Here is a 26,892-nt window from a genome sequence, read left to right on the forward strand (position 1 = left end):
TTATTAATGTTTAAAGTGACAGTGGTCAGATGTGCAAAAAATGGCCGGGTCCTGAGGTGTAAAATGGCTGGGTCCTTAAGGGGTTAAATGGGTATTCCAGGAAAAAACTTTTTTATATATATCAACTGGCTCCAGAAAGTTAAACAGATTTGTAAATTACTTCTATTAAAAATCTTAATCCTTTCAGTACTTATGAGCTGCTGAAGCTGAGTTGTTCTTTTCTGTGTAAGTGCTCTCTGACGACACATGTCTTGGGAACCGCCCAGTTTAGAAGCAAATCCCCATAGCAAACCTCTACTACTCTGTGCAGTTCCCGAGACAAGCAGAGATGTCAGCAGAGAGCATTGTTGCCAGACAGAAAACAACAGCTCAACTTCAGCAGCTGATAATTATTGAAAGGATTAAGATTTTTTAATAGAAGTAATTTACAAATCTGTTTAACTTTCTGGAGCCAGTTGAGATTTTTATATATAATGCTTTTTTTTCCTGGAATACCCCATTAATAAATGTGAATAAGCCCCTTCCTTAATAAAAGCTGGAATCACCCCTCTTTTCTCATTTTTCAAATAAAATATAGTAAACAAACATAAACCTATGTGGTATTGCCGTGTGCAAAAATCTCCACGCTATTACTGTTACTAGTGGGGTACCAGAGGATCAGTTTTGCGTCCTATTCTATTTAATATATTTATTAATGACCTTGTTGAGGGATTGTACTATAAAGTAGCAATCTTAGCAGATGATACTAAGTTTTGTAAAATGGTTTACACAATAGAGGACAGTGCACTGTTACACATGGATCTGGATAGGTTGGAGGTTTGGGCTGGGAAGTGGCAGATGAGGTTCAACACTGGATGCGGGTCACACTGGAGACGACTGACATGGAAAAGGACTTTGTTAATAGTAAACTTAGTTAATAGTAAATTTAACCTCTTAAGGACGCAGGGCATACCTGTACACCCTGCGCCCTGTCCCTGTCTATAATGCGGGGTCACGCTGTGACCCCACGTCATAGCGGGTCGGTCCCGGCGGCTAATGAAAGCCGAGAGCCTGGGCTAATAGCGTGCGGCAACGATCGTTGTGCTGCGCACTATTAACACTTTTGATACGGCATTCAAAGTTGATCGCCGCGTCTAAAGTAACAAGAATACACTCCCAGCAGCTAAGTTGGGCTGATCGGGACCATTGCTGTGAAATAGCGATGTTCCGATCAGCTAGAACGCGAGCAGAGGGTCCGTTACCGGCCTCTGGCGCGTCCGATCGTCGATTTATTGCTCCAAGCCTGAGATTCAGGCTTGAGCATTCGACCATTGATAACACTGATCATTGCCATGTTAATGCATGGCAGTGATCTGTGTAGAAGATCAGTGTGTGCAGGGTTATAGCCGCTAGAGGGGGCTATAACATTGCAAAAAAAAAAAAAGTTTGAAAAAAAGCTAATAAAGATCATTTAACCCTTTCCATAATAAAAGTAAGAATCACCCCCCTATTCCCATTAAAATTAAAACTGTTTAAAAATAATCATGTGGTATTTCCGTGTGCGGAAATTTCCAAACTATAAAAATATATCGTTAATTAAACCGCACGGTCAATGGCATACACGCAAAAAAATTGCGTATTTTTGGTCACATTTTGTATCATGAACAAATGAATAAAAAGCAATCAAAAAGTCTGATCAATACAAAATGGTACCACTAAAAGCATCATACCGCCCCATATGCAGAAAAATAAAAAAGTTATAGGTTATATATTAACCCCTTAACGACACTGGACGTAAATGTACGTCCTGGTGAGCTGGTACTTAACGCACCGGGACGTACATTTACGTCCTATGCATAACCATGAGCCTCGGAGCGATGCTTGGGTCATGCGTGGCAGGTCCTGGCTGCTGACATGCTCAGATGCCGTAATCAATACAGATCACGGCATCTGCAGCATCGCAGTCACTAAAATGGATGATCGGATCACCCGCAGCGCTGCCGCGGCAATCCGGTCATCCAGAACGGCTGACTGAGGTCCCCTCACCTGCCTCCACTGCCTTCCACGGGTCTTCTGCTCTGGTCTGCGATCGAGCAGACCAGAGCAGAAGATAGCCGATAACATTGATCACTGCTATGTCCTATACATAGCACTGAACAGTATTAGCAATTGAATGATTGCTATGAATAGTCCCCTATGGGGACTATTGAAGTGTAAAAATAAAAGTAAGGTTAAAAAAAAAAGTTAAAAAATTGTGAAAACCCCCCTCATTTTCATACAATAAGTTTGGTTTTACTACAAAAACACTAACAAAACCTATATAAATTGGTTATCGCTGTATTTGTATGGATCTACAGAATATTTTAAGACATTTTTCTTCAATTTTGTCCTACAAATATATTTTTTTGTTTCACCTTAGATTTTGTAGTAAAACCAGTGACATAATTACAAAGTACAAATGGTGGCACAAAAAGCAAGCCCTGAATATAGGTCTGTATGTGGAAAACCTTATGGCTATTAGGTTAGGAGGAAAAAAACTAAGTGCAAAAATGAAAAATCGCTGCGTCCTTAAGGGGTTAAAGAAAGTTGCCTGTTTTTCCTCCTATTTTTGTTAAGAAAGGCTGTCATAGGGATACTGGCAATAATGGCTTTTAAGAAACTCTGACCTAAAAAAAAAAATTTGTATTTTTTTAGATTTTTGAAAGCTGTCTAAGGGACTTTATATTGAAACTCCATCTTTCATTATTGTTTCACATTTCCTTGAGTTAATATCAGTTGGGGGTGACTGAGCAATGACCATTACTGATCACCAAAGCTTAGAGACTCACAACAATACAACTTACAGTTCTATTCCACATAATAAGATTTTCAGAAACACATACGGAATAGAGAATGCTCAGTTATATGTGATAGTGTTCAGTGAATGTCCCAAACCAGCTCTCAAACTTTACTATGTAACTCTTCTGGTCATATACCTTTTGGTCAAATGCTCATAAATTGTCAACAGTAAAATCTGTAAAACAATGCAGCGCCAAACTGAGACTTATTGTGAATTTTATTGCAAAATTTAACTTCAGTAGGGAAAGCATGCAACAAATCTACAATTTGTGGCATGAATTAATAAAATACGGATTGCAAATTCGTGTAAGGTGTAAATCCTAAAAACAACATTATCTTTGCTGCTACTGTATTACCCTGCAGATTTTTTTGTACTCCCAAAGGGGGAGATTTATCAAAATCTGTCCAGAGGAAAAGTTGCTGCATTGCCCATAGCAACCAATCAGATCGCTGCTTTCATTTTGCAGAGGCCTGTTCAGAAATGAAAGTAGGGATCTGATTGGTTGCTTTGGGCAACTCGGCAACTTTCCTCTGGACAGGTTTTGATAAATCTCCCCCAAAATGTACAGCAGGTGTGTCTAGCATGCATTTACACTTTAAGGAGTACTACACTATATATATATTATATATATTATCCTTATCTTGTCTTTCACAGAACAATAGGGTTGGGTGGAAAAAAATTTAAAACACCCAACCTTTCTTTCTAGCAAAATCATCTAACAGTGGTAGTCCACAATACACTTTAGATGCCGGTGTAGGTGTATGGGCATCTTTTTAAAAAATTACATTTAACCCTTGAATCCTGTCCAATTTTTTTTTTTTTTAAGATAAGTTATAGATCATGGGGGGTCCAACTGCTGGGACTTCCCGCGATCTCCTGAACGGGGCCATTCCGACCCCCGCATGAATCTACGGGCGACATGCCACCTCCATGTTTCTCTATGGGATACATGGAGGGGGCGTGTTGGCTGCCGCTCCATTTGGGTCGGCACGCCCCCTTCCAGCAGACTGCCGGGCCCAGCAGTCGGACCCCTGCGATCTTTAACTTATCCTCTATCCTTTGGATAGGGGATAAGTTAAGTTTTCACTACAGAACTCCTTAAAGGGGTACTCCGGTGCTTACACATCTTATCCCCTATCCAAAGGATAGGGGATAAGATGCTTGATCGCGGGAGTCCCACAGCTGGGGACGCCCGTGATCATGCACGCGGCACCCCGTTTGTAATCAGCCCCCGGAGCGTGTTCGCTCCTGATCTGATTACGCTCGACCGCAGGGCCGGCGGCGTGTGACGTCACGCCTCCGCCCCGTGTGACGTCACGCTCCGCCCCTCAATGCAAGCCTACGGGAGGGGGCGTGATGGCTATCACGCCCCCTCCCATAGGCTTGCATTGAGGGGCGGAGCGCGACGTCACACGCCGCCGGCCCTGCGGTCGACCATAATCAGACCCGGAGCGAACACGCTCCAGGGACCAATTACAAACGGGGTGCCATGTGCATGATCGCGGGCGTCCCCAGCGGCGGGACTCCCGTGATCAGGCATCTTATCCCCTATCCTTTGGATAGGGGATAAGATGTGTAAGCACCAGAGTACCCCTTTAAGGACAAGCTACCTTGGCATGCCATAATATTTGTCATAGTCCCCTAACCATAGGAAAAAAAATTTCCTCTCATATATATTATGAAAATAGGGTCTGCGCTACAAATGCTTTTTAATGTTTGTGTATAATCAGAGGTGCATAGGTGTTTTATTTATTGTGTCCATACCATTGGGACAGAGGTATAGGAGAAAAAAGCTGCGATGACGCTCCCAAGGAAATAACCCGAAGTCGTGGGTATTGGTGAAAAATAAATGAATAATTTATTCTTACAGCATAAGAAATCAAAGAAAATAATAAATATAAAGCAAGATGCGTTTCGGGAGTCACAGCTCCCTTTTTCAATTGCAGGTGGTTCACCAATACCCACGGCTTCGGGTTATTTCCTTGGGAGCGCCATCGCAGCTTTTTTCTCCACCTCTGAATTACTCTACGGACTCTCCTCTGGGCTCCGTCCTCATGCTGCTGGCCTGCATACCAAGCTACCATCACCGGCAAGGAATACGCTACCCCCACCTGGGTACCCACCTACACCGGCTAAAGACCTACACCGCACCCGGCGCTGCCTCCGCTTTTTTCCCTCCATTTATTGCTATACCAATGGGACGTCACCTGTTCCTCTAGTCAATATCTACTCCATCTTGGGTGCCTTTTGTAAATGTTTGTGTATTAACTGATACATCTCAATAAATATGTATTTTTTTTTTATGACAACTTTTCATAGAGTCTATTTTTGTAGGTAAATGTCACACAGACATGTCCGAATTACACATTGGTCGGGTTCTCGGTGAACCCAGTGCTGAAACCCCCTCTGATCCTTAGCTATAGCACAGTGGAGAGCATGGCTGTTCATTTGTGCATTCACTCCCCAGCTCGCTGTCAATCCGACTCATTGCATGAGACAGGCTCTGTTATAAGTCTGTAGAGTCCATCTCCTACAATCCGTAGGACTGGGTGGCAAGCATTAGAATGAAACCCATAGCTGTACGCTTCACTTGGCTACATCTAACAATCGGAGGAGGTCTCAGCCCTTAGACCTCAACAATTCAAAACTTTTGACATTTCTGTGCGACATGTCAAAGTTTATTTAAATGGACATAAGGCTGTAATTTATTTTTACTTCAGCTTCTCCAGCTGCAACTTTTAGCGCTAGCTTTGTGTAGTCATAAATAAGTTATATGAGGCATTAGATTCTGCTGCAAAAGGTGGCTCTACCTAGGGTGTGATTAGTTTAAATGCTTCTTCTACATTCTTTTTAACGTGCCGTTTTTGTATTTTTGCTGCAGAATGAACTAATACCTTTTCCTAAGGAGAGCTGCTTGGCATTGCAGTCAGTGTATCATGCCTCACTGTCACATTCCCTCTACAGGATTTGTTTCAGTTTAGTTAAGCTGCAGATGAGGGGATGACATCAAAAGGAATAATACTTGAGCCCCAGGCAATTTATTTCCATGCCGTTTACCTGCATTTGAATTAGAGCTTCATAGCAAAGTCATTTCTGTTGATTTTAAGCTTGCCATGAGTATTCTTTTGGCGTACCGATCACATTCACTCATTAGACTCTCCGATTCGCTTTAATTAAAATACAATTTTTCGGTGAGATGTTCTTGTGATTTCATATTACTAGTTTGATCAAGGAAACCATCCTTAATCCCAGAACTTGGGCATTTAATGTCTGAAAAGTACTTAGTTAAAGGGAATGTGTCATCAGAAAGTGACCTATTGTTTCAATCAGGTTTTCATGTGAACCATATTATTTTTAAGAATGTTTTGTGATGTTCTATCTAATTTTTCAGTTTGCTATCAATATTTTAAAATAATCCTGAAATCTTGCTGTTTACATTCTGACCACTAGACCTAAAACTACGCAGAGACTTCCTGTTCTGTACAGATTATTTCCCAGCAGGATCCCCTTTATCAACACAGACAGGATTACAATGAATGGTGACACCAGTTTATAGATAAGACACCATTCACTATAGCTAGAGCTCAGCATCCCCCTCCCTGTAGAATGACCTCTAAAAAGGTCACAGAGAATGACCAGTAATGTTCCAATTCATGTCAGTGTAAAAACTTCTGTCTGTTGCTGCCTGTGCCCATGGGGCCTACTGTAACGCATATCTTTTAATGCTTTTTAAAAACAGCTCAGGAAAGATGGAAGCCCCCTAAATAATTTGCAAAAAATGAAATAAAAGTATTGCAATCGAATAGAAGAAACAGAATGAAAAAAAAAGAACAACATGTTTCAGTAATTGGCTCCGATTACTAAAAAAAAACAAAAAACTCTGGTGATACATTACCTATTTGTATTCTACTTTAAAAGGAAATGTATCTGTTCCATTTAGTGCATTTTGTAGTCTTAGGTCATAGTATTTTGCTGAAGAGATACAAAATTATCAAATTCTGTTCACACTTGTGTTACAGGTGTTTAGTAGGCTAGAAAGAAGCTTATCTTTTAGAATGAAATAATGATGATAGTAACAATTTTAGCAGCATGTTTAAATACAGTTAGTCAGTGAGAATGAAAGTTTAACCATAGAAACATTAACTGTCAATGACATTGGATTCTCACTATCTTTGTTATGGGCACGATAAGTAAATGATGCTTCCAATGCCATCACTAAGCAACATGACTGTTCATTTGTGGTTTAAGTGACATAGATTTACTATTCCAAATGCACCAGTATTATTGGTTCATTTGCATCAAAAGCTGGAGTACAGGCACAATCTAGCAGAAAGTGGGCATGGCTTTGGGGGCAACACAATGGGGCAATATTTTGGCACAAAATATTGGCATAAATTAAGTCAGGAAAAATCTATTATAACACTACCCAAAATATAAGGTTAATAACCCCCAGTGTAATGCAATCTGAAAGTAAACCCCAAAAATGAATTCTTACACCAAAACTGTAGTCATTAAAAATATATATTAAAGCACATTAAAATAAAGAACATGATTAAAAGACATAGAGGGGGATTCATCAAGACTTGTGTAGAGGAAAAGTTGCTGAGTTGCCCATAGCAACCAATCAGATAGCTTTTTTTTATTTTTCAGATGCCTTTTCAGAAATGAAAGAAGCGATCTGATTGGTTGCCATAGGCAACTGGTCGTCTTTTCCTCAGCACCAGTCTTGATGAATTTCCCTCCTAGTACATGAATATGGCAACAAGGTATACAAATAACACAATCAAATGTGATATGGGCAGTATAGTAAGCGTGCTAAAAATACGTAGAAGTGATTCATAGGTAGGACAGACTCACAGACAGGGTCAGACAGGTAAGAGAGAGGCAACAAACCATATACACTAGCCGCAATGTAACCCAGGAAAGTAAATAGAAATAGCAAAAGAACATGCAGGACCCATATAACATAAATAGCTAAGGTAAGAGCCCACCATACACACCACTTCTCAGACCCCTGACATGTTTCGCTGACCCCTTTATCCAAGGGAGATGCCAAACCCACACAGGGTTACATTGGGGTTAGTGTATATAGTTAATTGCCTCTCTTACTTGCCTGACCCTGTCTGTGAGTCTGTCCTAGCTCACTTCTACATATTTTTAGCATGCTCACTACACTTACCATGTCACATTTGATTGTGTCATTTGTATATAGAATAAGTCAACCAATAGGTTGTGTAAAGTTACAAAATCGAGTCCAAAGATGCACCAAAATGATTAAATGTGTAACATTCTTAAATTTTATGGTATTGGTTTACAATATAAGTATTCTGTAGTTTTAGTCATTCTCAGTGTTATCCTATTCTATGTAAAGTGAGCGGTTTATGGTCCAAAGTCAGTGGGTACTGCCATATACTGTACAGGTATCCCAGGTGTCTATTCTAAGAAGTAAATATAGGTAACTAAGGGCCATATTACACAGGGGATTATACGCCGTATAGGACGTTATGACCCTGTAGGGTCAGCTGATTGTGTAAGCATTGTAATAGGCTTTGTAAACCAGAGACGAGCTACTAGTTTGGAGCTTGTTTACAAACAGGCCTGGACCATCTAATAGTGTCCTTGGTTCTGGGGTTTGAAGGGGGTTGACAGCTGCTTGCTGCATTTTTTCTCTGTAACACCTCTTACCATCACAATATTATGTATGCGTTGCCCATTTTCCATCTGCCAGGGCATTATAAAAGGTCTACAATGCATGTTACTGAGCTTCAGCCAGACTTTGTGTGACATTCCCCTTTACTGAACTCTTATCAGACTGACATTGAACAGAAGCACCGACCGCACACCTTCCTTTTTATACTCCTCGTATTCGCCTTTAGGTAGCAGTGAGAAAGAATCGGCATAGATTTCCAGTCACTTGTAAATTGCGTGCTGTCATGTCTCAGGGTAGATGGCTTTTGCTTATAGCCAAGAACTTTCTATGACATCTTTGACATCTTAACTTTTAAAAAGCACATGTAAGCAAGTAAAGCTAAAACTGCTGCTACTGCACTCATTGCTGTTAGTCAGGCATTGGATTTATTGATTATATGTCAGTTCCCCAGAGATACAGGGGACATGATACTGTGCAGGGAACAACTTCTAGATGACATTTTACTTTTTCTGTAGAATAGAATCTCAGCTGTGTGTCTTGGGTAAATAATGTATTTCAGTTATTGTTACTAATAGAATAAACGGATTCATTTTGTCAGTGCAGAGGCAACGTGAAGAACATTTAGACATCGGTGTTGGCATCACACTATGTCCTAACATGTTCCCTGTCATATAGTCTACCTAAGCACCTGTTAGATTGCCAAAATCCAACCTGTCGGATGGGAAAGCAGCTTGCTTCACTTTCAGCCAACCGTCACATATGAGATGACCTGAAGCAATGGCAACTTATTCCATCCGATTATGTGCGCTAGCATTTTTATTTGACTTGGGCTACTTCTTTCCAAATGTGCCGTATCCTACGGTTATGTACTTTAAATTCAAGATAAAAACAGATCATTTACTCTTCAGGGACTTTTACTATTAAGAGAGTCTCTGGCCTCTTCTGAACTGTCTGCTTTAGTAAATACTTGCATTCCCTGTGAAAAAAAAACATTTAAGGCCATCTTTTGTTATAGCTCTGTATTGTGCCATTCATCTTTTGTTCTTATTAGATATGTATGACTCACAGGGGTACTCCGTCCCTTCACATCTTATCCCCTATCCAAAGTATAGGGGATAAGATGTCTTATCCTGATGTCTTATGCCAGGGTGGCATGCAGGAGATCACGGGGGTTCCCAGAGGCGGGACCCACGCAATCAGACAACTTATCTCCTCTCCTTTGAATAGGGGATAAGATGTCTAGGGGTTGAGTACCCCTTGAATTGCCAAATGGGTGTTGACAGTTTGGAGCATGTTGGGAGAATTGTCCCAATATGCACACCTAGTTACAGGAGCCAATGTAACGAAAGATTTAATTTTTTTTACACATACAATATAGAAACGTTCTGGGCTGCAATTCTATATATGAGAATTTATTCCTAAATACTGTTTCATAGCAAATTACTCTTAATATTTCGAGTGGCACAATGGTTTCTTGTGTGTTTGTTTTATGATTAATCTATCTTTTTTTTTTTTTTACTGTGCAGTTTCTTCATAGTACAAGCTCAGCATAATGAACAACCAAAGAAAAAGATAATATATATGATTTTTTTCTCTCCCCCTCAGGAATGGTATCTGTGCTGGACTTAATGCAGGGTGGCTTCCCATCTCGGGCCTCATTCCATGAACTCTATAACATGTACAAGAAGTATATGCCAGAGAAGATGTCTCGTCTAGACCCCAGACTTTTCTGCAAGGTATATCTCTTAGTGCAGAGCAATTTAAATTGTAACAAAAATTCTTTTCATGCTGTGTAAGATCATCTGCTAAAAAAACCTCATGTTTTAATAATTTATTGTTCGCTTTGAAGACTATTTTAAGGGGTATAAATTCAAGCCTATTAATGTGTTTCTTTTATGTTACAGGCTCTGTTCAAAGCCTTGGGCTTAAATGAAAATGATTACAAATTTGGGTTAACTAAGGTGTTTTTCAGGCCTGGCAAGGTAAGTGTCGGAGTGAGATGATTCCAGGATAAGGGTCCACACTTGCATTCATGTGATGTATTATTAAGCTTATGTTATTAACATTTCTTTAGTTTTTACCTTTGAATATTAGAATGTTCTTGTTAATGTGTATGAAGTAGTAGTCTTCATGATGGTACTTTGAGATTTCCTTGTAGAACTAGCAGAAACAGGTGGAACTTCAACTAATTTAGTGAACAAAGTATACAAATATTCTAAAAATACAGAGTGCACTACAGAATACACCATATACCCCTTGAGAAAAATACCATTGAAATGCATATCATAGCCCTTTTGTAAAATAACCAATATTTACTAAGGGTCCTCTCTGGCTACCCTAGGATGCATCAATGGTGCCCGTCCACCTTGCTACTATTGGCATGGACATCCCTCTCCTTTAGACCCTCCCTCCATATGCAATTCCCCATTGGTCAGCTATTGATTTATATCTTCCTTTCCCCCCTATTTCATTTTCTCTTATTCCAAGATGCTTGCTACCTATCTCCCACTTAATCTAGACCCCCTCCTGGCCAAAATGTAGGCCCAGCTTCAATCCTGGTCTAAACTCCCTCTGCCCCTGACAGGTATGGTCAATATCTTTTAAGATAATTTATCTATCTAAATTATTGTATCTATTTCATGTCACTATTGGTATACCCCCAAACGTTTTTTAAACTTCTACTTGCAGCGAAAACCTCCGAGATGCAGTCTGGCTCTTCAGGTGCCAAATGCCTAGGTGGTCTAATGGACACTATCTCCAATGGAGCTACTGCCCCTTTAAGGGCCCTCATGAGATTTTCTGGGAGCTTCACTGGCTCACCATAGATCTGCCACTGCTCCCACTTTTCTTGTTCCCATTAAAATGGCAGCTGGAGTCGGGTTTGCGATGTCTAAGCAATTTCTGCATTCTGCTACCTATCCTAGAGCCCCTTTGTAGGCAAATGCACACTTGTCTTATTTATATAATTTGTACAGCAAAGTGGAGAGGTTTTGCAGCTCACAACTAGGGAGTACTGAGGTTAACTGTCGGGCTCTGTACCCAGAGTGCCTTTAGATAGACAATTAGTGTAATGACCATAGGGGTGACAGTCCTCAAGTTCTCTCTTGTGGGATGTGTGTGGTGTAGGGAAGGGAAATGGAGGGGTGGGAATGGGTTGAGGGATGTGGGTAGGAGAGGGAAGATAAAAGAAAAGACAGAGGCATAAGAGATCACTTGGCCACTAAGAAAGAGTGCAAAGATTATTTATTGTAAACTGTGGGATGGGTTAGTGTGTAGATGGACTGCAGGGCCCTTGCGGCCAAATTCCCACTATCAAATAGACTTGGAGTAATATATATAATAATATAACACTACAAGTACAAATAACACACTTGTAGGGTAATATAAAAATGTAAAAACATGTCCCCTTTAAAAAATAAAAATAAGCATGGTATAAAAAGGATATCATTTCATAAATATCCAGACAGTCTTAAAATGCGCTCAGGGCTTGTGGGGCAACCTGTAAAGGAAATGGGCATTTGGTGCCAAATAAAGAAAGTCTAGAGATGCTACACGTGTAGCAGTTATTGTATGCCTGTGGGAATAAATAAATACTAGATACAGTTCCAATAGTGCAGTAGTATATATAGGGTGCCACTATGTAGCAATTTGTACTTACCGTATTGCTGTGGAGAAAAGTATTCTGTACAGTTCCAAAATAGTGCTGTGTACTCCTATGCAAGCGGTTATAGCAAGCAGCGTGATAATGCTCTGTGATGTAATCCTGGGAGAGGTGTAATGATATAGTCATATGGGGACTATGTCCCCGCTCACCCGTCCTGTAGTGTGGTGCGATTTTTCCTTCTCTTGTTCTCGATCTGCAGTGCTACAAACTGTACGAGACAGCTGCCTGTAAGGGTAGACCGTCTCTCCCAGCGAGCGTAGGTGGAGAGCGGAGGGCTGTGTTCTCTGCAGCCTCATGGAGGAGAGGTGTGTGTGTGTTGCGGCGGGAAGCAAACTCTGGCTCACTCTGATAGCGTAGTAGATCCTCAGCTGTCTGGATATGATGTTGGTGATCTGGGGATGTTGGGTTCTCGGGCTAGACGCATTTCAGGGATATTTCCCTTTCTTCAGTAGCTCATGCTAAAGAAAAAAAAGTTTATTCTAGAGACTCAGCTAATTTTACATTATTTTTTTTTATTACTGTTAGATTGAACAAATGATCAATTCTCATAATATTATATGAAATCTGAACATTGTCGTACCATCAATAAAACCATGGTATGCAACTCACTGTTGCTAGAGTTAATCTAACCAGTATCAACAAATATAATACAGGATACAATCAAAACTAAAATAAACAGATGTAATAAACAGATGCTTTGCTCATATAGATTAAAGGCTCAAATTTTAAAGCGATTAGTAGTTTGAATAATTGTATTTATTATGACACTTTAGGAAAAAAGTAAATGTAGACCATGACTTTTCACAGGCTTTCATCATTTGATGGATCAATTATTATTTTAAATTATTTCACTAAACTCTCCCCCTTACATTGTTTGGAGTACTTCTTCCTTGTAAGTAAGTTTTTGCCAACTTTCACACAGCTGTAGTTTTGTCTGCATTTTGTATCAGCATTTGTAAAAACCAAACCAGCCAAAACAAGGAGTGAAAAACACTGTGAAAAACAATAATGGAAAGTTTTGCACCTGTTCTGTTTTGTTGACCACCTTTTAATCTTTGCATACAAATACTGATGCAAAAGGTCCAAGTTCTGGTTACCAGGAATTAAAACTAAGATACTCTGCACCAGGGGCGTACCTAGAGCATTTGGCACCCGGGGCGGACCCTTTGTTTGGCACCCCCTTCCCCCCCCCACACACACACACACACACACACGCACCCCCCCTTAATTACACCCCCTCCCTCCCCCCTTAATTACAACCTCTCCCTCCCATCCCCCCAGGGGCTGACAATGATCTGGGCCCCCGGACCAAAAGAAAAAGGCAAGGGCCCCTGCTAGTCTCTGCAGCTCGTCAATCTTCTGCCACGCTCCTATTCCACCCAAATCCCACACACAATAAACTAAAATGTATATATGTAAGAAACACTTTAACGTAGGTAAATTTCTATGACCAATAATACTGGTATACAAGGAGTAAATATATACCACCACACAATAACTGGATAATACCGCCATATTGTACTGAATAAAACCACTATACACAGACCAGTATTCTATAAAGAATCTGTATACAATATAAGGGATTATATACAGGACCATATGGCGGTAGATAACAGCTGTACACAGGATGTGTATAAGATTTAAGTGATTACAGTTACATTTTGGGACTCACAATTACGTCTTTTCTGATCAGTGGCATCCTCTTTCCTTTTCTTCTCCGTCCAGATAAGACCGCCATGTGGATCTCTTAACATCTGCAGGAAAAACATGTTAGACTCTGCATTTTTTCAGAGCCCTCTCCTCCTCTACACAATCTTTCCATCTATAGGCCCACAAACTGTAATAATGCCCTCCTTGGTGTCCTGCACAGTAAAAGGGCAGGTAGGTAGGTAGCCAGGTAACCCCCTCTTTCCCATAGGCATATGCAGAGTTACACCCCCCCCTCTTTCCCATAGGCATATGCAGAGTTACACCCTCCCCCCTCTTTCCTATAGGCATATGCAGAGTTACACCACCCCCCTCTTTCCCATAGGAATATGCAGAGTTACACCCCCCCCCTTTCCCTTAGGCATATGCAGAGTTACACCCCCCTCTTTCCCATAGGCATATGCAGAGTTACACCCCCCTCTTTCCCATAGGCATATGCAGAGTTATACCCCCCCCCTCTTTCCCATAGGAATATGCAGAGTTACACCCCCCCTCTTTCCCATTGGAATATGCAGAGTTACACCCCCCCTCTTTCCCATAGGTATATGTAGAGCTACACCCCCCTCTTTCCCATAGGTATATGTAGAGCTACACCCCCTCCCTCCCTTCCCCATTGGTATATGCAGACCTACACCCCCCTCACTACCTTCCGCCTAGGTATATGCAGACCTACACCCCCCTCCCTCCCTTCCCCATTGGTATATGCAGACCTACACCCCCCCTCCCTCCCTTCCCCATAGGTATATGCAGACCTACACCCCCCTCACTACCTTCCGCCTAGGTATATGCAGACCTACACCCCCCTCCCTCCCTTCCCCATAGGTATATGCAGACCTACACCCCCCTCGCTCCCTTCCCCATAGGTATTTGCAGACCTACACCCCCCCTCCCTCCCTCCTTTCCCCATACGTAAATGCAGACCTACACCCCCCCTCCCTCCCTTCCCCATAGGTATATGCAGACCTACACCCCCTCCCTCCCCCTTCCCCATAGGTACATGCAGACCTACACCCCCCTCCCCTCCCCATAGGTATATGCAGACCTACACCCCCCTCCCCTCCCTCCCTTCCCCATAGGTTTATGCAGACCTACACCCCGCCTCCCTCCCTTCCCCATAGGTTTATGCAGACCTACACCCCCCCTCCCCTCCCTTCCTTCCCCATAGGTATATGCAGACCTACATCCCCCTCCCTTCCCCATAGATATATGCAGACCTACACCCCCCTCCTCTCCCTCCCTTCCCCATAGATATATGCAGACCTACACCCCCCTCCCTTCCCCATCGGTATATGCAAACCTACACCCCCCCTCCACAAAGGTACATGCAGACCTACACCCCCCCTACCCTCCCCATAGGTATATGCAGACCTACACCCCCCCCTCCCTTCCCCATAGGTATATGCAGACCTACACCCCCCTCCCCTCCCCATAGGTATATGCAGACCTACACCCCCCCTCCCCTCCCCATAGGTATATGCAGACCTACACCCCCCTCCCCTTCCCTTAGGTATATGCAGACCTACACCCCCCCCTCCCCTCCCCATAGGTATATGCAGACCTACACCCCCCCTCCCCTCCCCATAGGTATATGCAGACCTACACCCCCCTCCCCTCCCCATAGGTATATGCAGACCTACACCCCCCCTCCCCTCCCCATAGGTATATGCAGCAGACCTACACCCCCCCTCCCCTCCCCATAGGTATATGCAGACCTACACCCCCCCCTTCTTAGGTATATGCAAGGTTAAGAAAAAAAGAAAAAAGGATGCTCACCTGATATCCCACACAGCGATCTCCTCAGCTGCAGGGGCCCACGTCTTCTCTCCTCCACAGTACAGGCGCCGATGAGTGACGTCACCGGGGCCTGTACTGCGTGCTGTGTGGGGGCGGAGGTCACGTCTCCTCTGTGTAGCTGCAGATGCGCCTCACACAGAGGGGACGCCTTCTCCTGTATGTGCGTGTATCGCGCATACAGAAGAAGACACCGCTGTCTGCTGGGGATCTGGGACGAGTGTCCCGTATCCTCAGTAGTGGTGGCCCCTGGCACCCCCCTTGTGAGTGGCACCCGGGGCGGGCCGCCCCCCCCCCCCCTTGGTACGCCACTGCTCTGCACCAGTGGGTTAGGGCTGAACACTGGTTTATGTGAAAAGCAAGATTTAATTACTGGTAAGGGACCTCTCTTGCTAAGTTGAGGGTATCATATAGCTACAACTAGCTTGCTAATAGTCAAGGAGCATGGTTTTTGTATAGTAGACAGACTAATGTGTCTGCTTGAGACTGCGAAGTTGGCCGGCTCTGAGTCCCACATAAAAGGCTTCTCTGCCAGCCAGCACCAGTCTGTGTACTGCCAAGGGGCAAGAACCATGACTCTGCTACAGATAGGTACTTCTCCTTTTGGAGCAGTTTCCGATTCGGATAATAATTCCTGGTCATTTAGCTGCTTCTGTTTTGACCTTGCTCAGTGCCTGCTGCTCGTCAGTTTGTAGCCAACATCTCCACACAAGTAAGTGGCAGCACAGCCAATCTCTGGCTGAGACACATCAACGTTGTGTCCAGTGATCAGCAGAGGGAATCTTACTCCTGGAAGAGAGCTATTTTATAAAGAACCGTGGTCAGATATAAGTTAATTATTCTGTTTTAGACTTCCTTTTTACTGTCAACTTGCCTAAATGTCTACTTTCCTCCATCCAGTGAGGCCTAGCAATGCAATATCTATGTAAAGGGAAATCATCATCTTCATTAAGATCTTTTTTTATTCTTGCTTTTTCCTGAGACACTTTTTTACTTTTATTTTAGTTTGCCGAATTTGATCAGATCATGAAATCTGATCCAGATCATTTAGCTGAACTAATAAAGCGTGTCAATCACTGGCTTATCTGCAGTCGTTGGAAGAAGGTCCAGTGGTGTGCACTCTCCGTCATAAAATGTAAGTGAATCATGTGTGGCAAGGCATAAATGTGCATTCATAAGGTTAACTTTTTCTATTTGTATTCAGAGGCATGGAAATGTTTAAAACCTATTTTATTTCCTAATCCCCTCTAGATTGTGTAAAGTCATGAGTGGTGCCCAGCCTAGTGCTTATATGAATGTCAGTACATATTAATTGTCTAAGTGCTTCCTTACTTTTTAGTGGAAAGGATTTGTGTTTTATATGTTAAACAAAACTAAATTGACTGAACTTATTTGAGCCTTATCTGGTTTCTCATTGATTGTGTAAGGAGTATGCATGGATTGCATGAGCCAAACACTAACGAGAGACGCACACGAACATCGCTAAAAGGCTTATTTAGTCAGTTATTTCTGCCACCATCATAACTTCATTATTCCCTTTATTTGTTTAATCTTTACACATACTTATTTTCAGGCAAAATAAGACATTCCTAAAGGGTCTTTTACATGGGGTGATCATCATATTGCACCATGTAATAGACTTGTTTTGCTAGCCGACAGATGAGCACTAGGTCTTACATTGCTGGGGTCCTAAAAATCATTGTTGGTCGGCTACACATCTGCTTGTGTAAACAAGGGATGTGTGTCTAACGGCATTCTTTAAATGATCATGTTGCCCTGATGGCACAATAATTGAGCTGTGTATAAAGCACCAATTTGCTAAATCAGCACTTATATTGCTTATGGCTCCGTCCATCTAAAAAGACAGTTATGGTGCCCATACTAAACTTGGCCAAACCGCTGCCACTCTTCACCGACATGGTGTCGGTGGAAAGCAGGGTCGGCAGCAGTAACTCCTGCACGTCCTCTGTTGGTGGAGAGTTGGGGGGCCCCCATGCTCCTTAAACAGTTGGCAGAACTCACTTGTGCCTGTAGGTTTAGCCAATATTTGTTCACTGAAAGGTAAGCCAGCACCAGAGCTGACTGGAGGCGTCTTATCCCTATACTCCATAAAGACAACACATAAACATTTGGCTGTTCCAAATCTTTATGTGTATGGGGAACTTAGAAGAGATAACTAGTACGGGGTGAAGAAGGAAGACCCTTCTGATGTCAGGCGCTGCTTATCATAAAGAAAATGGTTTTCAAGTCAGGAATAATGTTCAAATCCAAAGTGGACTTAATTTGTGGGTTCGTTTGTAGTACAATAAAATAATAAAAGGACCGATGACTCGTTTCCGGGTGCACTCTCCCCTTCCTCAGATTTGTATGAGCCCAATTTGAGGAAAGAGTGAGTGCACCCCGAAACGAGTCATTGGTCCTTTTATTATTGTACTATACTGCAAATAAATGTCAAGTCAACTTTGGATTTGAACATCCTTCCTGACTTAAAATCCATTTTCTTGTGATAAGCAGCGCCTGACATCAGAAGGGTCTTCTTCACCTCTGTACTACATTCTACAGGACAGGTTGCCCCTCTCCTGCGACTTGGGCTAAGCAGCTTTTCCACAACATTTGATATCCCATTCATAGGCACATTTTATCACATTCAAGGTGAGCAGCCATCTTACATAGGCTTCTTTTTGTGTTGAACGCCAGGGTTCAACGTGTTGTCCTCCGGTCTTTTTTTTTTTTCTATTCTCATACAGGAATAGATAACAGTCTGACAAACTGACAGTTATTGACTGCCCCCCGCGATTAAACATCTTATCCCCTGTACTTTGGATAGGGGATAAGATGTCTAGGGGCGGAGTACCCCTTTAATGCTGCCAAGACTTTAAATGGATTAAATAAATAAAAAAATTTTAAAACAAAGACTTATTTTTCAAAATTATGTAACTGGTACTTATGTCCCAAATTGCATGCAAACCTGTATTCTAAGGATGATGGTATCAATGAGAGTGTAGTGCTGCCAGTTCGGTGGCTTTTTCTCCAGAATACCTCGGAAAAGGTTAAGAAAAAGAATTGTGACCATTCGAATTGGTTTTAGTTGCCGTAGAAGACTATAGTTTATGAAGCCAGCACTAGAGATTATTGTGCAGTAGATTTTAGTTTTTTGTTATAAAGCATGGCATGCTTATTGTATTTTCCTTTTATATCATGTCATTGCAGGCAAAGCTGAGGTTGTCAAAGCTGCAGGGCTGAGGCATGATAGGTTATGAATATATGGCTTTACATAATACTGGAAGGAAACCTGTTGCATTAACTAAATGAATTATCATGTAGCAAAAATGACAAAATCAGCTCTGCTTCTTGTATATTTTATCATCTTGTATATTCACATAGAAGATTTATCCTTCTTTTCAAACGTATGGCTTTTATATGACAATTTTTTTATAACTTACTTTTGCTTACAGCGACCTATTTATCACATAGTCGCACGACCTTGATAAATAAATCGCACATAAGCAAAACCCGGGAAACCCCCTTACAAAAGCATATTTTAAAGCAGAAAAGTTTAATAGCAGAAGTTCTTTATCTACCCTTTATTACCAGTAGCGTTACTAGAGAGTGACGGGGAGTGGGGGCATAGCGCAGCGGGTGACACCCTGACTTATTCTGCCTGGCACTAAATAGCTGCACTCCAACTATCCTGCAACAACCCATCCACCCTCCTCAGAAATCAAAAAAATATTAAAAACATACTATGCCGCACCATGAATATCAGTACTCTGGAGGCTTTTTGTTTAATTTTGAGGCTGCATTTTGTAACGTTGGTGGGTGGAGTCTTGTGTCACTGCGCTGAGGCCGGAATTTACGTCAAAAAGGAAGACAGCGCAGCACCAACAGGCACATAAACAATAGTGAAGCCCCCGCCCCCCCCCCCCCCCCCCTTCAGAGAATTAAAAAAAAAAAATTGGCTCAGTATGTTACCCACCCAGATATGTTGCGTGTGGGGGGTCGATGTGACTTATGTTAGCCGTCTGTTTTGTGGTTTTTGAACCCGTCTATGGGTAGGTTCCGCTTTCATGAGGAATAGTAATGGGAGGGTGGGGTGCCGGCATAATGCACAGTAATGGAGGGTACAGTGGTGGATTAAGAGGGGGGGGGGGGGAGGTGCAATTGCACCCACTCCCTTGAGATTGCTGCCCCCACCCCCATACTCTAGCATGGTGGAACTTCACCATTCTGCTACACCATTAACCCAACTTTCTCATGCTGCTTGCACTTTGTTTGCAGAATTTGAGGTGCGGGTCGCGATCCATAGCAGAGTGGCGCAATGATGTCACATAATCGCGCCGGCGCAGGGAGATCACATCAGTATCCGAACAGTAAGCGGTTTTCTAGGCTGGCTAATTTTCGCTTTTGTAAGATCCTGCAGTAGAGTGTGTGTGTGTGTGTGTGTGTACATTAACAGAAAAAGAATCCCAGGCACAGTACAAGTAAGAAAGCTTTAGAAAACACAGGGGCACTGTATGGTACACACTGTCTTATGAAAACTTAGTGGCACATAAAAGGGGACATTTATTGTGAGGGAAACATGGCAGGGGGCATTATAAGTGGGGGGCACATGATAGGGGGCATTATATGTGAAGGGCACATGACGGGGGCATTAAATGAGAGAGGCACGTGACAGGTGGGCACCTTGTCATCTGCCTCTCTCATATAATGCCCCATGTGCTGGATCCCTCACATATAATGCCCCCGTCATGTGCCACTCATTATAATGCCCCATGTATGCCAGCATGTACGTGTCCTAAAATTAACAAGGTGTTCAGCGTGTATTTTCAACCTTAAAATTCATAGTTATTAGTTATATCATATATTTTTTCTTTAATATAGTAGCTTTGTTTCATGATGCAGAACAAGAACAGTTGTTAAAGTGGGTGATAATTTCCTTTTCTGCAGACGTATGCACTTTCTGTAAGCCAGGTTGGACCTGGAATACATATGCCACTTTTAAATGTAGATGCAACTTTTTTTCTTCATAAATAGCGACTATCACATTTGGTAAATACATGATCACTGCAAAGTAAAAAAAAAAAAAAAAACATTAGTACGAGAGCAGATTTCAGAAATGTGCTTTGGAATAAGCAAAAATCATCTACTACGGAGCTTGCTAAATCTCCTTTATAGTTCGTACTTTTATATTATGAAGAGTATGCATGCTAAATTTGGCTCTGACCCCCAGTCATCTTTTTGCATAGCTAGTGATGGGCCCTGGGGCTCTATCTATGCTGGACATTTCTCTAACACCTGAAAGAACATTTCACTTAAATTGTCTGCACAGATAAAAATCAATTTGCAAACTTTAGAGTTTTTGTAATGGATCCCCAAGAACTAATAACAAGCAGTTATATGATTTGCTCTAGGCTTAGTTGTAACTCTGTTCCAGCGCTGAGATCTTTGTCCATTTAAACACCTCCATACAGCATAGTGGATTTAATGTATATATTGACATCTATGAGTTGTTTGAAGTTTGGCCTGTATACACACATGTAGTTGAGTGACCTAGTTACAGACTTAAAGGGGTACTCCCCTGAAAAAAAATTTTTTAATCAACTGGTGGCAGAAAATGAATATTAAAAAAAATATATATATTAATCCTTCCAGTACTTATCAGCAGGAAGTTCTTTTCTTTTTGAATTTCTTTTGTCTGACCACAGTGCTCTCTGCTGACACCTCTGTCCATTTTATGAACTGTCCAAAGCAGGATCGGTTTGCTATGGGGATTTTCTCCTACTCTGGACCATTCCTAAAATGGACAGAGGTGTCAGCAGAGAGCACTGTGGTCAGACAGAAAGGAAATTCAAAAATAAAAGAACTTCCTCTGGAACATACAGCTGCTAATAAGTACTGGAAAGGTTGAGATTTTTAAATAGAAGTAATTTACAAATCTGTTTAAGGCTGGGTTCACACTACGTTTTCTCCCACACGGGAGCGCATACGGCATACACGCTCCCGTGTTTCATTCATTTCAATGAGCCGGCCGGAGTGAAACTTTCGGTCCGGTCGGCTCATTTTTGCGCCGTATGCGCTTTTTCCCCGGACCTAAAACTGTGGTCAACCACGGTTTGAGGTCCGGTCGTAAAAGAGCATACGGCGCAAAAATGAGCCGACCGGACCGAACGTTTCACTCCGGCCAGCTCATTGAAATGAATGACACATGGGAGCGCATACGAAGGCATACGGGAGCGCGAGGTTTTAGCTCCCCCCTGCCGTATGCGCTCCCGTATGGGAGAAAACGTAGTGTGAACCCACCCTAACTTTCTGGCACCAGTTGATTTAAAACATTTTTTTTTTCCAGTGGTGTACCCCGTTAGGCATTTTGTTTTAGGGTTGAATTAAGTATTCTGTATGTATCTCATTTGGGAATATCATGTGAGTTGCCTAGATTGACACAGATAGGAAGTCTCCGAAAACCTCCCATCTGCGGTTGACAACTGTCCTGTTGGTCTCCAGTACTTTTCCCCCCTTACAAATAAAGGGTGTGGAGCACTATTTTACTGAGGTGTTACAATGACATGTACATATTTACATATATATTTAAAATGTGTGTACAGATCCCGTTCTCTTGCACCTGCAAGGATAGATCTTTATAGGAAAGCAAGAACATTTCTAACCAATAGAAGCAGAATTTCACCTTCAGGTTATACCCCGGGTGATTTTATTTTTACACAATGACTTACATTTAACACTTAACTTTGATTTTAAGTCTCTTCACTTCTCTCACATGTTGTGTATAAGGAAAAGGGAACTTTTTGGGCCGATGGGCCCCAGGGTTGCACTTGAACCTCTGAACCCTTAAAGGGGTTATCCACCATAATGTGATTTTAGTACATACCTGGCAGACAGTAATGGACATTCTTAGGAAGGATCTGCGCTTGTCTTGGGGCTAAATGGTTATGTTGTGAGATTACCATAACACTGTGGCTAGCTTTTTGTGAACTGGTATCTCCTGTTTGTTTTCTTTTTTTGACTACAAATCCCATAATTCCATTTTCCTCCCTCCCACACATCAGCCACCCCACCCATTGAAACATAAATGAGCTGAATCCATTCAAAAGACCTTTGGTTTTCAATCAGGGTGCCTACAGCTGTTGCAGTAGTTCCAGATTGATCCCTCCACCCATTGAAGCAGATAGGCTCCCTGTCATCAGCTGACTTAGTGAGGTCAGGTCTCGGCCGCATTGCAACCTGAGAAAAATGCTGGTAAAAATAAATATTGGGGTGAACTACACTAACTTTACAGCCCCTGTAGCATAGTCAAATAAAAAAAAATCCTGGAATACCCCTTTAATACACAGGGTAGAAATGAAAAGGTTGGATGCCTCTTGCTTTCAAAGTGGACATTTTATTTTTTTATACCTCACAAATTTACCTGTATATAGCATTTTTGCTATATAAAAGTTATTTTAAGCTGCTTGGGGAATTTTCGAATTGTCTACTGTTAAAATGATCTTGTACCTCTGCAGTATTCACGAATACCTTTGCCAACTACTAAATATGATTAGAGTGGCTTAGACCTGTGCAGCCAAAGTGTATTATGGGCGTATGGATATGCAGGAATAGGAAGCATATTAGTGCTCTTCCCTGACAGCTGCAACCATTCAGCTCCTGTAAAAATGCTGAGCTGCTGGCATTGTCCAGAAGATGTCTGCACTGGCCATGGTTTCCTATTTTCTTCTATCATTTTACCGTATTATTAGGATTATTTTTAGCTCTAGAAATTCCACAGTAGTAATTTCATTATGCCGGACAAGAACGTGTAATTCTGTAACTAACCAAGCAGAAAATTTGTGTGGAAATGTTCTTATTTCAGCAAAGTCAATTCACTAATATGAGTTTTGTTCTGTTTGTTTAATAGATTCATAAAAACTAACCAAAAGCTGTTCCACTTCTAGGCATGTAGAATTTACACTTAGTAGACTTAGTGCTAAGATTATAGCTTTTTGTGTACACACGAACAGTGATCACTTTATTTCCCCAGTGTACCTCCTGTCATATGTAGCTACCAGCTTTCAGGAAATGTATATCTTTTCCAGGGAAAGCTGGGTGAGATATGGGCAAATACAGGTACTTGAAAGCCCTAGCATACCAAAGCTGCTAAGGGACTTTGGTAAAGAATGTTTTTGACCCTGTATTTTTATGAAATGACAGGCAGTTTGGTACAGGAGGGGGGGGGGGGGGGGGTCATTCCCTTCCTGGCAAGTCCTTGTCTTCATTATGGTCCAAATACTGTTTGTTACTGGGCTTTTAAAAGCTGTAACTAAGTCTGCATTCTCTGATGGGAGTTGGAATCCTGAGGTCTTCAGACTCAAAGGGGGACATTTTAACATGTGTGAATGAAACATTTGACTATTTTGTTGGGTGGCTGGTAGTAAGTCATTTGTATAGAAAGGGAAGATTTTTTAGTGCTTAGACGAGAAGAAAATGCACTATTTAAACTATACCTCATTGCCACTGTATCTGTCAGCTGTTTTGTCATAATTTGCTCTCCGGAGCTCATCTCCCACACTATATTTTGGTCTCATTGAACCCATCGATTGGGAGTCTAATGTGAGCTGCCTAGGTTGACACAGATTGATATTCCACAAAAACCTTCCATAGTTCCATATGGAGGTGACATCTATTGGTTTCCCTCCTGTGTGCTCACATCCTGTATGAGTTTAGAGAATACTCTTAACTAGCACCTATCGACTTGTATATAATGGAATATCAGCCCTAGTATTAGGGAGATGTCTACCCATGTTAAATGAACTTTCCAAGGGTGGGGGGGAATAGTTACTCTACTGAGAAAAGAGAGTAGAATTCTTTAGAAATGTTAGTTCAATATGAAACTGGATAGATTCTAAGGAAATGAGATTCGGGGGGGGGGGGGGGAGTTGAATTTTTTTACTGATACATATTTACTATGTCAAGTGTTCCTTCAACACATCACATGCAAAGTATGCATACATTAAATGTAAAGATAGCCTTACAGACCTTACTATAGATTATTGTTACTGTTTGTGTGCTGATGACTTCATTTGCAATAAATTCTTATTGAAAATTCTTTCCCATTTTTCCTTTTTAAAGTGAAAAACAAAATTGAATATCGGGCCTCCGCTTGCATTAAAATGCAAAAGACCATTCGCATGTGGCTCTGCAGAAAGAAACACAAACCACGGTAAGATTGAAGGCTGCATACCGAATGAATCCATTTTCTCCTTCGCCCATCACAATATATTTCTTTATTTTCACCAGCCTGATCCTCCACGTACTCACAATCACAGATTGATTTGCAGACATGTAGGACCTGAACAGGTGTTCAATACCTACGTGAAATGAGACGGCTATTAAGAATTTCTAGATTGAGCAATTCATCCCAATCAGTCGACAGAGTTTTCCTTAGGAAACAACATAAACCTAACGCTGTTATCATCTTGTTTTTACATTTTAACAACTACTTTTATTGTAGCAGATGCCATTTCTTTTGTGGCGCAGGTACTGGAACATTTCTGTTTGCATTTCTTTTATTGTGCTTCCTAAAATTAATCATGAGGATAAAGTGCCAGACATTTGTCATTTCTATAGTAATCTCTTCTCTGATTCATTTCAAAGCAGTCAATAAGCAGCCACCATAGGGGGAAAAATGGTTCCTAAGGTTGTCTTGTTTAAAGGGGTTTTCCGGCCAAATACATCTTATCCCCTATCCAAAGGATAGGGGATAAGATGTCTGATCATAGGGGGCCCGCCGCAGGGATCCCCACAATCTCCGTGCATTTTATGGGGCTGCGTCTTTGTTTCCAGGACTGGAGACGCAACGCCACGCCTTGCCCCTGATGTCACGCCTTGCCCCTCCATTCATGTCTATGGGAGGGGGCGTGACGACACACCCCCTCCCATAGACATGAATGGAAGGTGCATGGGTCATGTCTCCAGTCCCGGTAACATAGAGGTTTCCGAGACTGGAGACGGCCCCCCGTGATCAGACATCTTATCCCCTATCCTTTGGAAAGGGGATAAGATGGTTTTTGGCTGGAATATCCCTTTAAACCAATGGCTAAGGAGCTGTTGATTACTGTATGACCTGATTTCTGTGACCTTTTCGAGCTTCACTTATAAACTCAGCTTTTTACCTTATTTTTTCCTTTTCTTGTTGCTTTTCAATCCACTGACACAGTAGTGGCTTTACAGGGCAAATAGTCATAAATAGATTCTTTAAACCTGCAGAGCACGTTTTACAACCCTAGTGTAAAGACCCTTTCAACTTCAGCTTCACTGACCAATGTGAAGGGAAGCTATGGGACCTAGTTTTGAGGTTTTAAGTACAGCTACAGTGGAATTAAAGAGGTTTTCCCATCATATAGAGATGGCATCTGTTTAGATATGTGGTAACTATCTGATGGCTAGTGCACAGCCACAATGATCCCCGCAGTAGACGTTGTGGCCGCAGCACAACTTTGCTCTGCTCCAGTTCACATTTCCTATGTATTCCTAAGCTGTCAGTAGTGTTGTGCAGAGATACAGCTGACTGCACTGTACCTAATCTTGCAGCCCTAAGGATTTTTTTCTCTGCACCACCAAAGAAACATAGAATGTGTTGGCAGATAAGAACCATTTGGCCCATCTATTCTGCCCAATAATCTGAATAAAATGAATAGTCCTGGCCCTTTTGTATATAAAGGATAGCCTTATTCCTATCCCATGCATGCATAAACTCCCCTCATCTCCCCCTCCAGGTGGTCACAGGTGTGCATGAGAGAGATAGGCCACACACCCTCATCTCCCCCTCCAGGTGGTCACAGGTGTGCATGAGAGAGATAGGCCACACCCCCTCATCTCCCCCTCCAGGTGGTCACAGGTGTGCATGAGAGAGATAGGCCACACCCCCTCATCTCCCCCTCCAGGTGGTCACAGGTGTGCATGAGAGAGATAGGCCACACACCCTCATCTCCCCCTCCAGGTGGTCACAGGTGTGTATGAGAGAGATAGGCCACACCCCCTCATCTCCCCCTCCAGGTGGTCACAGGTGTGCATGAGAGAGATAGGCCACACACCCTCATCTCCCCCTCCAGGTGGTCACAGGTGTGTATGAGAGAGATAGGCCACACACCCTCATCTCCCCCTCCAGGTGGTCACAGGTGTGCATGAGAGAGATAGGCCACACACCCTCATCTCCCCCTACAGGTGGTCACATGTGTGCATGAGAGAGAGAGGCCACACCCCCTCATCTCCCCC

The 26,892-nt window shown here is 42.3% G+C and overlaps 1 protein-coding gene across 3 annotated transcripts in view; it reads left to right on the forward strand.

Annotated features, from left to right (window-relative positions):
• MYO6 (myosin VI) overlaps positions 1–26,892 on the forward strand; it is a 261,541-nt gene that overhangs the window by 178,586 nt on the left and 56,063 nt on the right. For 2 of the 3 annotated variants that reach the window (XM_056565911.1, XM_056565913.1), the window contains exons 21-24: positions 10,074–10,204; positions 10,373–10,450; positions 16,636–16,765; positions 24,748–24,838. In XM_056565911.1, the coding sequence (XP_056421886.1) occupies positions 10,074–10,204; positions 10,373–10,450; positions 16,636–16,765; positions 24,748–24,838 (430 nt within the window). Of the gene's footprint in view, positions 1–10,073; positions 10,205–10,372; positions 10,451–16,635; positions 16,766–24,747; positions 24,839–26,892 lie in introns of those variants that run through there. The other variant, XR_008891253.1, reaches the window with a different exon arrangement.

The sequence above is a fragment of the Hyla sarda genome, chromosome 3, assembly GCF_029499605.1.
Source record: "Hyla sarda isolate aHylSar1 chromosome 3, aHylSar1.hap1, whole genome shotgun sequence".
Lineage (NCBI taxonomy): Eukaryota > Metazoa > Chordata > Amphibia > Anura > Hylidae > Hyla > Hyla sarda.